At 40.5% G+C, this 16143-nt stretch overlaps 1 protein-coding gene across 2 annotated transcripts in view; it reads left to right on the top strand.

Moving 5' to 3' along the window:
* The window catches only part of LOC130183365 (uncharacterized), a 24824-nt gene extending 10020 nt beyond the window's left edge, over nucleotides 1-14804 (top strand). For both annotated transcript variants that reach the window (XM_056398680.1, XM_056398681.1), the window contains 2 exons: nucleotides 2985-3056; nucleotides 14664-14804. In XM_056398680.1, coding sequence (XP_056254655.1) covers nucleotides 2985-3056; nucleotides 14664-14699 — 108 coding nt within the window. In that variant the 3' untranslated portion in view covers nucleotides 14700-14804. The remainder of the gene's footprint in view (nucleotides 1-2984; nucleotides 3057-14663) is intronic.
* Nucleotides 14805-16143: the final 1339 nt, after the last annotated feature.

The following is a 16143-nucleotide window of genomic DNA, read 5'->3' on the forward strand; positions in this document are numbered from 1 at the left end:
ATGCATATGTGAACATGTTACTCTGAGTCCTCCTACAGCAGCACGTCCATTTGATCACAGACACATGGATTCAGCTTATGTGAACTAATTCGGCTGAGGCAATCTTTAAAGTAAAAAGGCTGAAAAAAAAAAAAAAGAAATCTTGTAACTAGGCAACAAAATAAGGTTCGATGTGTCGTGATATGTGCTCTAAAGGAAAATACTTCAAAGCCCCCGAAAGAATATGGGATGACTGTCCCTCCGGTGACTTGCTTTCATGGGGGTGGAAAAGGAGCAAGCGCAGAGTGAGCGTAATAGTCTCTGAGAGATCTCAGTAGATTGGTTTTGAGGTGGATATGAGACACAGACTCGGTTACAGGTCCGATCAATGATGTTTGTTCACAATCAGGAAATCTGCTCTCTGCCTCTCTCTCTCTTCTTCAGCTTCCTTGTTAACCCTTGAGACCCTGAGAGAAGATTCCTGAGACCTATTGGAGCTTTACATGAAATATTAATGAAGGCAAAAAAAAAAAAAACTAGAAAGTGGCGCAACAGTGAAGGACAGAGTTTGATAGAGTTGTTGAGCATTACTAATGATTCAAAGATTACTTGTCAAGTGTTAAGGTGTATGGCTTCCGGAGCTCACTCTCCAGTCTGCACTCTATTTTGGATCAGCACCCCCCCCCTCCCCCGCCCACGTCCTGGCATTTTCAAATGCTCCAAGATGGAGGATGGTGCTATGAGTGAGCGCCTGGCATCACAAGACATTTTACTCTCCAGCCGACATGCAAATGTAAAAACAGCGTTATTATTATCCCTATTACAGTGCTGCTTTGCATTGTGATAAATTACCTCTTCACTGCGATTGTCAACTGGATCTCTGCTCTAATTAGCTAATTTGCTCATCACTGCTGTGAAAATGTGACTTTATGATGAATGTGATTTGACAATTATTATTTAATGAGGATGATTGATCTTTGCACTTTTTTTCTCCCGTTAAATGATATTATAATGTGTTGATACAGGTCTGTAAAAGCAGAGTAAGCTGTTCTTCACTGTGCTGCTGTGCTTCAGGTTTATGAAATTGTTGTCAACACAGCAAACAAAGGCAAACTCTGCATCAAACAGTGTAATGAGTCTGAAGAAAATTATGTCTCGAGCCACGCAAATAACTAGTTTATGCTTTTTTTTTTAAAATAAATAAAGTCTTGGTAATCCAGGATGATCATGACTAGGACTTATCTTGTGGTACTGTATAAAGCTAGTCATTCATTCCTCTTTGCTGTGATTAGCTGTACGTAGGGCATAGTTGTTCCTCTTGAGTTTTATAATAGCTCTTTAAGTATCTGACATGGCACACAGGTTACATTTAATGGTGTCTCTCAGATCTAAGGATCCAGCCATATACCGCTTTTACTTCTCTGCACTCAAAGGGTTTCTACAGTGAGTTGAATGGGTTTTTTTGTAGGATGTTTACGTCATTATAGTATCTTTTAAATTATTCTGTGGGCATAAAAAAGGCAATCCCTTCAGTTGCCACACATAGAAATGTAAATTCTATATTATAATACTTTATACTAAACTGGAATTTGAATTCTTCTCACTTTTTGTGTCAGGAAAAAAAAGCTATAATCATACCCATGGCACCAGTTGCCTGATAGCTGAGGGTCGGTCTTTTAGGAGATGTGCTGTCCATTGTGCTGTTTCCATTTTGTGATCAGACCTGTTTGTGATTCAGTCACAACACCACCACACCATCTCCTCAGTTGGTTACCTGTCTGTGAAAATGAGCTGATCTCAAACAAATATTCGCAGTGCCTGCCCACACAGAATTTGCACCAATCAAAAACCAGTACAGATGTTGTCTCGGTTTCCAACCAAATGTGGCGCAAACTTTCAGATTCTGAGAAAATCGTCCTGAGAAAATGTGAATTTACGTGAGTCAGTTTTCATCCACTATAGCCATGCAGAAAGTACAAGTAGGTTCACTGAGGTAAAACAGCTGCTGGTGCTAATTTTCCAGCTGGTTGCCATTAAATCATTGCAGAGGGAGGAGGCGCTTTAAGAGATCCAGTCAAACTGCAAACAGTGAAAAACCATGTAGACAACATGACTGAAATATGTTTGTTTCATTAAGTATTAATTTGAGAAATGTTACAGTCTCCACATTGCGCCACACAGACTCTCCTCAATGGACGTTTAAGTCACATGCTTCAGGTACATCCTGCTTTATTCGCCAAGTCAGTTTCCATTGCACTTCGTTGCATTTTGCCTTTATTGATACTCCCAACTAGTCCACCTGTGCCAAGTGTAAAAATCTTTTTGCATGTGTGCAAATTGAAAATGTGCATAAAAACAGATGGAGGACACCCACCTGCTGTCAGTCAGTACACCACCTAGAGAACATCAATGTCGTGGGCGCTATCTCTGCAGAAAAAACAAAAATATAAAAGGAAAGTCAAGAAATATAAAGGATATAGATACTAAATCATACTTTAATTTAACTTAATATGGTTTCACAGAAGACATAGCACCTTTTAATAACAGCAAGAGACCAAAACAGTTCTATACTGTCCTGACAACTTTATAGGTCTTTTCAGCGCCATTGGCATCTGTGATATTGCAGTGTAGGTGTTTTGTTACCTTTCTTCATGGAAACTCTCCAAAGCAATTTGTCCAGATTGTTTTCCTGAAAATATAGCTGCATTTATACTGCAGTTCTATTGTATTGGTGAAATATTACACATAGACAGTTCACTGAACTCATCTTTTTACTTATTCATTTGGTTTGCCAAGGCAAGTCTGGCCAACCTGGTGAGACTGTTTATTTGCTAAGAAATACCTCAGACATGCTGCTCATTGACACTTTCTTGGCTTTCAGACTAGTTAAACATTGATTCCTTCTTTCACATCCTCAGGCATATTCTTAATCTGTCTTTTTCTCCACCTTTCTGTCTCACGCCATCCTTCAATCACTTATTTAATCTCCTTCTCTCTTCCTCCAGCACTCTGGAGCCCAGTCGCATCGAGCCAACTGTCCTCCAGGATTCAGATGTCCCCATTTTCCTTTCCAACAGGTGAGGCTGCTAACAATCTCATTTTCTCCTGTCCCTGAAGTTCGGAGCCAGTTCTAATCTGCGTTCCTGAATTTACGTCCAACTGTAATTTACGTGGGGAGTCTGTGTACGCATGCTGCAGCTGCGACTCCGCTCTCCATTGATTCTTATTTTATTTAATGAAACTGTCATCCTGTATTACATATAAAAGTGCAGCCATTGTGCGATAAATCTTCCTCAGTAGAGATTAAACAATCTTCTGCGCGAATGATGCTAAATTTAAGTCACATTAGATTTGAATACGCTGCACATATGTGAATCAGAAGTGAGTGTATGTGCATGTGTCTTCATTTATTTAATAATTTTTCTGTGTGTATGTGTGGGCGTGTGCATTTGTGTGTATAAACTTTGCCTCACGCTATGTAATTGAATGTGGGGAAAAAAGGGTTTTATTTGTGCAGGTGTCACTCCTGATGGATGCTCCTCATAAGACAAGCACAATCAGGGATCATTCCTCATCTTTCCTCCCACTCCTTACCCTTCCTCTCCATCATATTTTATTCCCTTAGCCCAACACTTGCTCTTTTTTTCTCCCCCTTTCTTTTTGTTGGCACTGGTAGCTAGTGGTGTCACAGTGAATTTCATGCTGCCACATGTTGTGTCTGTTCTGTCCTAATTGAGAAGGAGGCAGGCTGTCTTTAATAATAAGTCCTTTGACCATCATAAGGCGATGCAAAATGGCAGAGCTTCAGAACAGACGGCTTTTCGCTGTGCTCTGCCATCATATATACATAATTTTTCCGCTTTTAGGACAATACTTTCTTCATGAGGCGGATGAGTGAAGAAGTTATTTAAGGCCACATTACTGTTTCATAATTTTCCTGTGGTTTGGATACAGTTGGTTCATGTTTCCTCCGTACTTTGCGTGCCACATTTTGGATGTAAGCTGCTCTGGGTGCTGCCAGTAGCTCTCCAAATCTCTCACGCTGTCTGCACAGCTTCACACATTGCTTAAGTAACAGGACAGAAGGTCATTCATTCCAATGGAGGGTGAATGAAGAATGGTAACAGATTAGAGCCCCCTTATGGCCACTACTGGGCCGTTTCACTAAGAATGACAACTACGCTATACAAACCAAGCACAGCATTTAAAACCTGTCTCCTAGAAATGATGTTTATATACAACTAATTTGCAACGGCAAATGCGTTTTGAAGGAAACATAAATATTAGGTAATTACATTTTCTATTAATGTAATAAGAAAATGTTGTTTATTTATGTATTTGGGAAGTCAAAAAAACAAATATGCTGTGAAGATTGTTGATAGTCAACATGTTGATAGTCAACATGTCAGTAAAACGTTCACAGCATATTTTTTTTCGCAATAGTACAATGTCTATTTGTAGAGGCTACTTGGGTGATCTGAACAGAAAATGCATTTTTTGCACGTTTCCATCCACTGTCTGTATATGAACAGTTGGATGGTATGTGAAAAAAAAGCTGGTGGCACTATTTTTCCTGTGGGGTGCCATTTAACCATTGCAGAGGATGACGCAATTAAAAAAAACTGTGGTCAAACCTCAAACACTGAAAAACTATTTTTAAATATATGGAAATGTGGCATTTCTGGTTGCTTCATATATTAATGTGAGGAAGTCTCCTTATCACTCCACACAGATTTGTTTTAATCTGCTGTGATATTTTGTTATTTTGATGTTTGTAGAGGAACTTTGTAAGTTTTGCTTTTGCTACATAGCCAACGTTAGCATTAACAGCTGTCTACTCACCGGTCTTGCTGAAAGCTTCAGCCATCGTTAAGTTGACAAGGCATATGCCCTCTGAGCATTTTGAGAATTTTTTTCAAATTTCCAGAATTTCCCCAGTTTTTTTAAATAATAGCATAGCATAGTAAAAAAAAAGGTATAAAAACAGGTGGCGGGAAACCACCCTATAAAATGTTCTAAAAATAAGCTGCGAGGATTACAATCAAAATTGTTCATTATATTGGGATATAAGCAGTAAGGGATATACTGTAAGTACAGTATCTCTATACAAGGACAAACAAAACAAAAACTATCTGAACTATCATTAGCAGTAAATGACACTTGCATTCTGGTTGTGTGCTGATTGTTAAAAGAAAAGACGAACCATAGCATTCATACCGTTGACTGAGATACATGGCGAGAAGCATTATCATGCCTAAAACTAAGTGGGTAGATCACAGACCAAGATGCTTATCACTCATCTATACCATGCAATTTCAATAGATTTAACACTTGTTAATTGTGACAGAGGAGGTGAGAAATGCCTCCTGTGCGATTAGATTCATCACTGACTTTGCCACTGTTTCTTGTACTGTCAAATTGTCAGCTTATCAGCTTGCAACAGGACAAAGATGACACTCATTTTGTTGTCTTCACTGATACATCTCTGTCATGTAAAATAACTGTATTTGTAGCAGTAAATGATGACACCGTCTTTATTGTGATTAATGTGTCTGAGCACAAATATCGAGCGTCTATCTTCGAATCAGTTTATTTTCTGCAGAGCACAGCGTGTTATGCGAGTGCATCTGCACGCAGCCTCCACCTTCAAAGCCACTGCACGCTGATGGTTTTCTGAATTATGACTCTGTCCTGAAAAATGTGACCTAGCTATAGTCATTTATATTCATAATTTGTAATTACTGTGAGTTAAAAGCCGATCCACAGTGGCTTGTGTCTTTATTTGCGCTAAGTGTTGTCTGTGTGGGCAACCGTGCCTGTTTGCGTCTGCTTGTGATGCACCATACATCTAATAGGTGGGTATAAAAGTTAGAAGAGCTCCAACACTGGCCTCATTCACCTTGTGTGGTGAACAGCAGTTGCTGGAGGGGCCCATTTCTCAGTTAGCTTCAAACAGATCGTTTAATAGCTGCTCAAAGGACACATGCACCTCATGCTGTCTTCTTTTTTCCTCTCCTCTCTTTTTAGTGAGGCAGAAATGTGCCTTGTTGTGGTGAAATGAGTAAAGATTTGACTCAGTCGATCAAACCCATGATTAATATTTAACAAAGCTCTTTAAACTTACATGGCACCATTGCCTAGTTGAACCAGAAGAGAGGGAGAGGAACAACAGAGTAAATGAGTGGAAGAGAAGGAGAAAGGAAAAAGGCTGATCCTTTTGGAGAGGCTTTGAATTTTTCTGGCTGCAAAACAGTCAGTTTGATTTCATCTACACTTGAAATAATGATGATACATGTTGATTTCGCATGAATAAAGCCTATGTTGGGGATACACGGGTCCTCCATTGATCACATGGTCCCTTGATGTCGTCATTTAGTTAGAGGGTGACAGTTTTCCTCCTCATGTCTTGACATGCTAAATGAGTAAACATGCACCCTGTGGTGCAAGGAACAAAGTGTAACTTAGTGCATAGCTCGCAGTAATGTGGAACGCCTCCACCCACCTCACGAAAGACAGAGGGGAGGAGATGAAGGCACAGGAAGAGAGTGTGATGAGGTAGTTGAGAGGAAAAAAAAGTGGAGGAGAGGAGGAAGGGGGGGGGGGGGGGGTTGTGAGATGCTTAATATATTATTCCAAAACATCCCTGTGTTTATCTGATGCTCTGATTTAGGTTATCTTAAGCAGAGTGGTACTGCAGTCTGCATGTTAAAGAGTTGGCACCAGCGACTGTATTATCATCTTTTCATTTGCTTCATTCCTTTGTTTTGTCATATCTGTTCTTCTTTGATAATCAGCAGAGACCTGTGATCCTAACAGCCTGTTTTTGTGACATTTTTGAATTAAGCACTGATATTTTCTCACCTCCCAGAGATCACCTGTGTGTCCAGGGGCAGTTACAAATGACATATTCTGTCATTTCATTTAGAGCACTAATATCGAATTAACTTTTTGGATGAGAACAGAAGCCTTAATGATGTCCACACCAGAGCTATTAATGCTACAGGGGTTGAATAAATGCCAAACTGTGATTGGTCAGCTTTGGCTTCTTGTGTTTTCTCCAACAAGTCTCTGATGCCAGTAAGGATTGTTGACAGTGACAAAAACATTAATCTAGCAAAGTCATTTCCATTGCAAAATTTCTGCTCACCATGCGACCCCTGCTCTTTATCATCATGAATGCTGAAGGTTTTATTCGAAAAACAGTAAAAGGTGACTGAAAGGCAGCAGTTATACCTGTTGCTATCTGGCAACCATACATACATACAGGTGAGTAAAAGCACATGTAGCGTGTGATTGGCACTGTTGACAACCACAATGTGCTCTCCCAGAGAGAATTCAAGGTGACAGTAATTGTGTGTCTTCGCGCTCCTGCTACATAGCACCTGACCAAGTGTGTGGAGGCACGTGTGATCGCTCTGGAAAAGCTTTCAGACGACGTGTGTCAACACGATGAGGCGAGAGCCGGTGTGTTCAAATCTCTCCACGCGTCTTTGAGAAACCTCTGCATTTGGGCGTTAAAAAACTAAAACAAAATGCTGGCTTAGTTTGAATTTAAGACAGAAATGGAAAGGAAAAGGTGCGTTTGGTTGAGTGATGCTTAGGCAAACTCTTTTTTTTTCTTAACAAATCAGAAAAACATCACTTCCTTTTTGGCTCTCATAAACTTACGCATAAACCAGGTACAGGCGAATTACTTCATGTACACAGATCAATCATCAAGAAGAAAGTACCTTTTTTTTTTTTTTTTTTACATGAGCTGGATTAGTACTTAAAGATGAAGGAAAAGGAAATAGACCGGGAGGCAAATGTACAATTAATTGTGTTTTCAAGGAGGGTTAGTTTTGTAGCAGCATTATTTGCAGCAGAAGGATGTTTCATGAAAAAGGAATCCTATCAATTCTGTTTTCCATCATCAAGTGAAGCTCTTTCCAGTTGCATCAAAGGCCCAGAACAAAAAAAACGTCTTTTGAAATGAAACAGTGCAACCTTTTTCAATCCCTCTTAAATTCTGGGATGCTTTTCATCAACGGTTTCTTTGTGCCACTCTATTTTCTCCGAATTCCAAATGCCATTTTCTCTCTTCCTCCTTTTGTGCGCCTCCAGTGAGCATGTGGGATTGAGGGCTGACGGCAGCGGGCGCTGATAACTGGAACTCCACAACAAACGGCGAGGGCGCCTATCGGTGTCAAACTGTCGCAACCTGATCTGTGTCAGACACACAGGCAGGGCGAGAGGTGAGCGCTGCAGCATTTTATGGTTCAGCAGTGCCATTTTAGGAACACAAGAGGAAGAAAGGAAATGAAAAGAAGGATGTCGTTTTTCTGCCATTAGACCCTTTCTGCTCAGTCTCACTGCCTTCATGCTCTTTTCTCTCATCTGCAACCTTCATCCAGGCTGCTCACCTCACATGACCTCCCTTTTTTATCTCCCTCACACCTTCCCCACATTTTCTTCCTCCTGTCCTTTACCTCAACACCACGTGTATTTGAGTCTCTGCATCTGTGCATTGTGTTTTTTTAGTCTGCAAATGGTTTGGTTTAGACGGGTGGAACACACCGGTCATGTACCGAATTTGTTATAAATGGATTATAAACTAGATGTTATTTAACACCATTAACTAAACACAGATATTTTTGTACAGTGCATTCAGAAAATATTCAGAGCCCTTCACTTTGTACATATTTTGTTATGTTGCAGCCTTATGTTACACCCAATACCACTCAATGACAAAGATTAAAAAAAGAATTTTAGAATATTTAGCAACTTTTTAGGCAGTTCTTTTTGCCTTTAATGTGATAGCGACAGTGAGAGAGGGACATGGAAAGTGAGAGAGAGAGGGGATGAATCGCAGTGAAGGGTCTCGGCTGGATTCGAACCTGAATTGGTATGTGCTCTACGAAGTGAGCCAGCGAGGCGCTCCAATAAAAACTGACATTCTGACCGTTTACTCAGTCCTTAGTTGATCTTAGTAGATCTTCTCGAGCTCTGTCAGGCTGGAAGGGGACTGTGGGTGGATAGCCATTTTTATGTCTCCCCAAACATGTTCGATGTTGGGTTCATGTTGTGTCTAAGTCAGGACTCTGGCTGGGCCACTCAGGGACATTCACAAAGTTGTCCCTAAGCCACTGCTGTGTTGTCTTGGCTGCGTGCTCGGGGTCATTGTCCTGTTGGAAGGGGAACCTTCGGCCCAGTCTGAGGTCTTGAGCGATGTGGATCAGCTTTTCATTTAGGATTTCTCTGTACTTCCCTTCATTCAGCTTTCCCTCAACCCTGACCAGTCTCCCTCTCTCTCCTGTTCAAAAACACCACTAAAGCATGATGCTTCACTGTTGGGATGGTGTTGGACAGGTGTTGAGTGGTGGCTGGTTTCCTCCAGACACGACGCTTAGAATTGAGGCCAAACAGTTCAGTGTTGCTGTCATCAGACCTGATATCTTGTTTCACAATCTCAGAGTCCTTTAGGTGCCTTTTGCAAACTGCAAGCAGCTTTCATGTGTCTTTCACCGAGAAGAGTCCACTTTGCCACAAAGCCCAGATTGTAAGAGTGATGCAGTGATGGTTGTTCTTCTGGAAGTTTCTCTGGAATCTCTGAAGCTCAGCCAGAGTGACCATCGTGTTCTTGGTCACCTCTCTTACCAAGGCACTTCTCCCCTGATTGCTCAGTTCGGCCGGGCCACCTGGTTGTTCCAAACGTCTTCCATGTTAGAGTGATGGAGGCCACTGCGCTCTTGGGAAACGCAGCAGAAATGTTGTTGTAGCCTTCCCCAGATCTGTGCTTCAGCACAACCTGGTTCCTTCATCCTCATTGCTTGGTTTTTGCTCTGATAGGAGCTTTCATCTGTGAGACCTTATATAGACAGGTATTTGCTTTTCCAAAAGCAGGTGGACCCAGTCAAGGTGTAGAAACATCTCAAAGAAGATCAATATAAATGAGTGGCACCTGAGCTAGATTTCAAGTGTCTTAGCAAAGGGGCAGTTTCAAAAAAATCTTGTCTTGTTTTGTCGTTGTGGGTTATTGAGTGAATTTGAATGATTTTAAGACTGCAACATAACAACATATGAAAATGATCATCTTCCAGGTTATTGTGAAAACAGTATTGCACCAAATCATTTTTCCTGTTTGCCTGTTTATTTTATACCAAATATAAATTTCTATTTTTTAGTACAGTCCAGTTGAGTGAATGAGTTGAGTTAATTCCACACACCCCTCTGGCAACTGCAGAATTACATCCTGGTACAAATAATGTTTGGGAATCACTGGTTTCCATTGTAGGAAGATGAAAGATATTATTCCTGATGCATTTGTTACAGACAGTTAGGCTTTGGCAAGAGAGCTTGAGAAAAACAATGGGATTTTTGTTTTGTTTTGTTTTGTTTTTTTCATTGACCATCAAAGTGACAGCATAAAAGGCATATCACTGCCAGACCAATATTTTCCTGTCATCCAAACAGCATCCAAATGTTATCCTCGCCTTGATATTTTTTTTATTTGAATTTCATTGCTTGGACGTGAGCGAAGACACAAAAGATGCACACAGCAGTGTGCGGCGCTGCGAGCGCACAGAGTGACGTGGACGCACACACACACAGTGACGTGAGCCTGTGCGCACATTCGCACACACAGAAATACATATTTATGAGATCTTTCTGGCTCCTCTGTCACACACACAGAAATGCACCTGCCCATATACTCACACACCAGCCATCCCCGTTAGCACATACACGCAGCTAATCACTCTCACAGACACGTGTGTGCTCAAGTGAATGCAGCACCTCCACTACAGTGCGAACTGGGATCAGTGAGGACAATCAATCAGCAATACGGCATCTTCTGACTGCTCCCAGATTTCTTCCCTTTGCCCTCTAGTGTCTTAAATACTTAGTCAGTTTGACATCAAATGCATACATGAATGTCAATGAGGCAGATCTCAGTTCTCTAATCGCACACACACATATACACACATGCTCAAAAAAAAAAAAAAAAAAAAATGAGGATGAGGAAGAGGAAGCGGCAGGGTGCAGTCAGAAGCAACTCATCTCAGAAACCAAAGATGGGAGCAGAGCCCTTTGTAGTTTATGGCTTGGTTATTGTACAGTCAAGTACCATTTTTGGAGATTGCTTGTGGACACTGTGCAGGCAGAGAGTGATCTTCTGATTGTTACTTCAAGAAAATTGTCTGTCTAGTCTTTGACATACAGAGAGGAAAAAGGCAGTTTGAAGAATCCTTTTTATGGTGGTGTCTTACTCTCCTTGAAAGTGAAACCAGTAATAAGGCAGGCTCTTTGAAACGCCTGTCTGTCAAGTATCTCATCTGAGACAAAGCCACTCATTCAGTTCCTTTACACCACAGACGGTAACATCCACCTCCGTTTACTGTGCAGCAGCACCAAAACAAATACTATCATCTCCATCTGCTGATTCATCTGAAGTTTGTTCCCTGTGGCATTTTGATCAGATACTCCGGCACTCACAAACTGGCTTACTTCAGAAAAATTGGTGACATATTCTGACCTCGTCCCTCTGAAGATCAGACTTCCAGACCTGAGATGCACCAAAACATTTCCAACAAAACAGCTGTGATAAATGAGCAAAAGCAAATGAGGCTAAACAGGGAAATAACAAATGTAAATGCTGGCACTCAGGAGGGCTGAAATCAGGCGCGGAGGAAGCTGCCTCTGAATGATATTTAGGGAGGTGGCTGAACGCCAGACGTTTTTGTGTTTAAGTTTCTGGTGGAAAATCAATTTGCTGTTTGCCAAATCATTTATGCACTCAGTACCTTCTATGTTTCTGTGGAGCTCTTGTGGTTATTAAATGTGTCTGTTTGCGGTGAAATATTTTAATCTCTCAAATCATTTAGGCTGAATATACATGTTCTACAAATCCTGGCTTCATTGATGCCTTTCACACAGACAGTGTGCATGTTGCTGGGCTAGGATTTTTTTTCTTTCTTTTTTTTTTTACAGAATTTGAAAGTGGCTCCTGTATCAGAAAGCATATTTTATCTCAAGTGTGTCTCTATGGTGCATCTAAGCACATGCATTCACAGAGTGACACACCGTGTAATCAAACCAGTGGAAAATGGCAGCCGCAAAGGTAAAGATTTTATGAAATTAAATGGAAAATACAACCTTACCAGGCCTGTTGAAGTTGACAAGGAGACTCCAGACATATCCAGGAACTCCAGACAGTGAGCTCTTTTATCTGGGTCTGTGGGAGAAGCAGAGTTTAAATCAGGCAGTGAGGAGTCACCCTTGTAAAACATTGAGTAGTGCACTTTAGGAAACTGGTCCCTTTAAAGAGACGTGCCCAGGATAGACATGCTACATCAAATTACACTCCTCCCTGCACACTGCCTTGATAAAAGTGTTTGTTTGAGCCTGGAGCCTTTCATTGTTTGTGCTTCCCACAGTTAAGCACTGAGCTGGGTATACAAGTCCATAGCAAACACTGGAGCCTGTGCCTATCAAAGCCCACCTCCTGGTTTGATGCAATTGTTTTTTTTGAATTCCTGTCCAAAAGATTTGTGTGCAAATATGAACACGTTGGAAGCGGCGCGGCATCGCTGCTGAACACCATGTGTGGCATCCTTAACTTGTATTTGTGTTGTATGTCAACATCTATTTGCAATGATGTCACCACATATAAATTGTGCTTGGTGATTTAGAAACCTTCTGAAACGGAGAAAAAAGAAAAAAAGAATCCAGTCTCATTAACTTCCTGACAAACATTTAATCTGTTATCATTACATTAAGCAGCAATGGTAGGTGTGAATAAAATTGAACTCTGACGTGCAGCACTCCGTGGGTTGAGGTACACCAAATCAATTACTACTTATTATACAACAGTTAGTTCCGACCAAGTAATTTGACTGGTCGAAAGGCTTTCCATGAGTATAACAGCACTGGGACTTTTAATTACATGTATCACTCCGCTTCACAGCGCACACCTGACGTAAAGTGTAGACTAAGCAGCAAGCTAGTGTGCACTGTGGAGGTCAGGAAAATGTTTATATGTTGCTTAGCAACAGTCCAGCACCAGCTCCAATTCTGGAACTATTTGTGTTGGTGTTGCCCAATAAATTATAAAAGTAAACAAACAAATCATAATCTGTTGTTGCTTATTTAACTAATATTACGCTCGTAGAGCTGTTGTATTAAAGCAATATCACACGAGAGGGAGTGATGTACTGGATATCAGCACAGCTGTGATTGTCTTTGGTGCTCCACCTGCCACCTCGGCCCTATGACTGAATCACAGCTGTGCTGATATTCAGTACAACATCACGCCCTCTCGTGTTACATTGCTTAATTAAACAGTTACTACTTACTGCAGTTTACAGGAAATTATTAGTTGTTAAAATGTTCAAGACTCCTCAGCAAGTTTAGTTTGGAATCATTTACCTCATGAAATGTTTTATTCTCATAGTTTTTATTTATAGACACTATGATTATCATTGTATGAAAACACAACTAACAATGGTTGACTGGTTATTCTGGGGCTTGTAATAAAGAGAGCTGTGAAGCTTTTATCCTTTGTTTGTCTTCAGTCTTTTATTGTGTTGTGGCTGCCTGCCACTGAAAAGTTTAGTGAGGTCAGCTCAGGAGCCTGCTCGCAATGACGCCAACTCTGCACTGAGTGTAAATGTTGCTCAGTTGGTAGAGCAAAAGGGACCCCAGAAAACAAGCGCATCCTGTCATGAGTTCTTGTTGAGTTATACTTGTCATACCACAACACTTTTATTAAAGAGGAAACACAAAGTTAAAAAGTACAATCATGCCAAATCAAATCATGACTATAAGTTTGTGGACAGGACCACGGCCTAGTTTCCTGATCATGATCGGTTTGAGGAGTTATGAGTGTTTTCAGGGCTGACAAGGCTGGTACACCTTTATGGATTTGTCAGTCGTCGACCAATGCCAAGGATGTGTCCCGGTACACACAATGGCCAGTCTGAACTCTGGACCTACAGCATTTAATCACATGGCAAATGATATAAGCACCTTTAACATTACGACATGAGAAGATACGGAAGCTGAAAACATATCAAAAGTGACATTTCAGCCAAACAAGATTAATATATTATGTGAAAGTGGAAGAGGGGGACAGTGAGGAGAGAAACTGACAGATCAATCATGCAAATCAAATGGTCCTTTAAAATTTTTAGTAGTAATAGTAAGAATGATAGCTTAGTTTTATTTTCTTATCTGGACACCATGGCTCATTTTATGACAAACATCACTTGTTAAAGAGCATCAGTGATCGTGATAAAAGTATGGATGTATCAATAACGCCAGTGAAAATGTCATTCTGGCTTCTTCCTGCATTTTCAGCATATTTATTTATACAGGCCGAGCAAAATTCATACACACAAGGCAATTTCAAAGTGCTTTAAATGTGCATAAAAGACTGCTAGGTGGGAGGAACTCCTTAATCTATGATCATTTCTAACAGCATCTTAAGTTACTTGATGATGCTTTTGGAAACAGATTGTTTTTTTACAGTCAACTTAGCCTTAAGGTGCTTTTGGGAAACAGGGCCAAGAATGTAATGGTCCTTGAAGTTTACTTGAAATTCAAAAAGACAAGAGACGGGCTATTTTGCTTATAGATATCACACTCTCTATTTGTGTGTAAAAACAAGTTACATTGTGCACTTAAATCTCTCTCTTTCTGTTTTTCAGGGCAGAGGTAACTCATCAAAACACAGCCACATGTGACGACAACCACTGTGATGCAAAGTAATTGTGTTTCTGCTGAACAGTATAAATATTTCACTAGCCTATGTTTTTTTTCCCCCTCTTGTTATCAGCCTAATAAATATTTGCCTCATACAACTATAGTCCGCTTTTATGGGTAACCTACTGCTCTTTTGGGGCTGAGCCACAGTGAGTTCGTCAAGTGAGGCAGAGGACACGTCCAAGTCCGAGCTTTAGTTCATTAGCGAGCATCTATATGCTGTGCACACATAAGTTAGGGCCGAAATACAAAATGCAAACTGTATGCACTCTCCAAATGAATTGAGCGATGCGTAGTAATAACAAAATCTCATTGTGCTGTGGTGATAGTGAAATGGCGATTATTCAACAGTGCAGTGTCATTTTCGCCAGTGGACTGTCTCATACATAATGCATCCAAATCATTGCATTTTCCTCCATTCTGGGCTACAATGCATATTTCATCAAGTCAGTGAAATATTAAGCACTTTTATGATTTGATATTCTCTTCCAAAGGGGGATTTCAGTTTATATATTTTCACTTGTTTCTCCTCTGGGAGCAAACTTCCGAGGATGTCTTTATTCTGCGTATTTGTTTACTGGAGAGATGTTTGATTGGTTAATGCTGGAGTAATGATCAATGAGGCAACCAATCAATTTGAGAGATTATCAAGGCTCAGAGGCCATTGATCCGTAAGAGGGCTCAGCGCTGAATGGCAGGTTGGGCTCATTCCAACTCATTTGATTGAAATTAGAGAGGCTCAAAATGTGCGGCTCTTTTTCCTCCTCCCTGTCCCCTGATTTCAAATGTCAACTGTTATTTCGGTGAAGGAGACAGGTTAAAAATTGGAAGAGGAGGGGAAGAGGTGTGTAGGAGGGCATTAAGTCAAAAATATATAAGCAACGAGCTGCTTATTGCCCACTCAATCTTACATTAGAGTGAAAAGACAGGAGAGTTCATTGTTTAATTGTCAGAAGGTATTAAATGCGGTGTCGAGTTTTAGCCAGTTTTGAAACCTTCTGTCATTTTTTTCTGCACTGTCACAAAGGTCATAAAATAAGCCTCAACTAATGAAAAATTATCACTTTTCAACTAAATGTCAAAAGCTGTTCTTTGCTAAATATGAAAAGTTTATAAATCTGACATTTGTCTTAATTATTTTTCTCTTAAAAAAAAGAAAATCAACCCCTGGTAGAGGAGATGGTGATTAAAGACATGCAGTTAAGAGAACTGATTGGAGGGATGAGTCAGGGAGTGAATGTGCTATTGACACTATATTATAACTGCCACCACAATCTAGAGAAAATACTACAGTATACTGCTTTTATCTTGAACTAAAATATAAGTTCAACATTGAGGGAAGTATGCTTGTTCCCTTTCTTGCCAAGACTTAGATGAGTAGATGCTTTCTTGTCTGTATGCTGAACATGAAGACAGTTAGCTTAG

Source organism: Seriola aureovittata, chromosome 16 (assembly GCF_021018895.1).
Source record: "Seriola aureovittata isolate HTS-2021-v1 ecotype China chromosome 16, ASM2101889v1, whole genome shotgun sequence".
Classification (NCBI taxonomy): Eukaryota; Metazoa; Chordata; class Actinopteri; order Carangiformes; family Carangidae; genus Seriola; species Seriola aureovittata.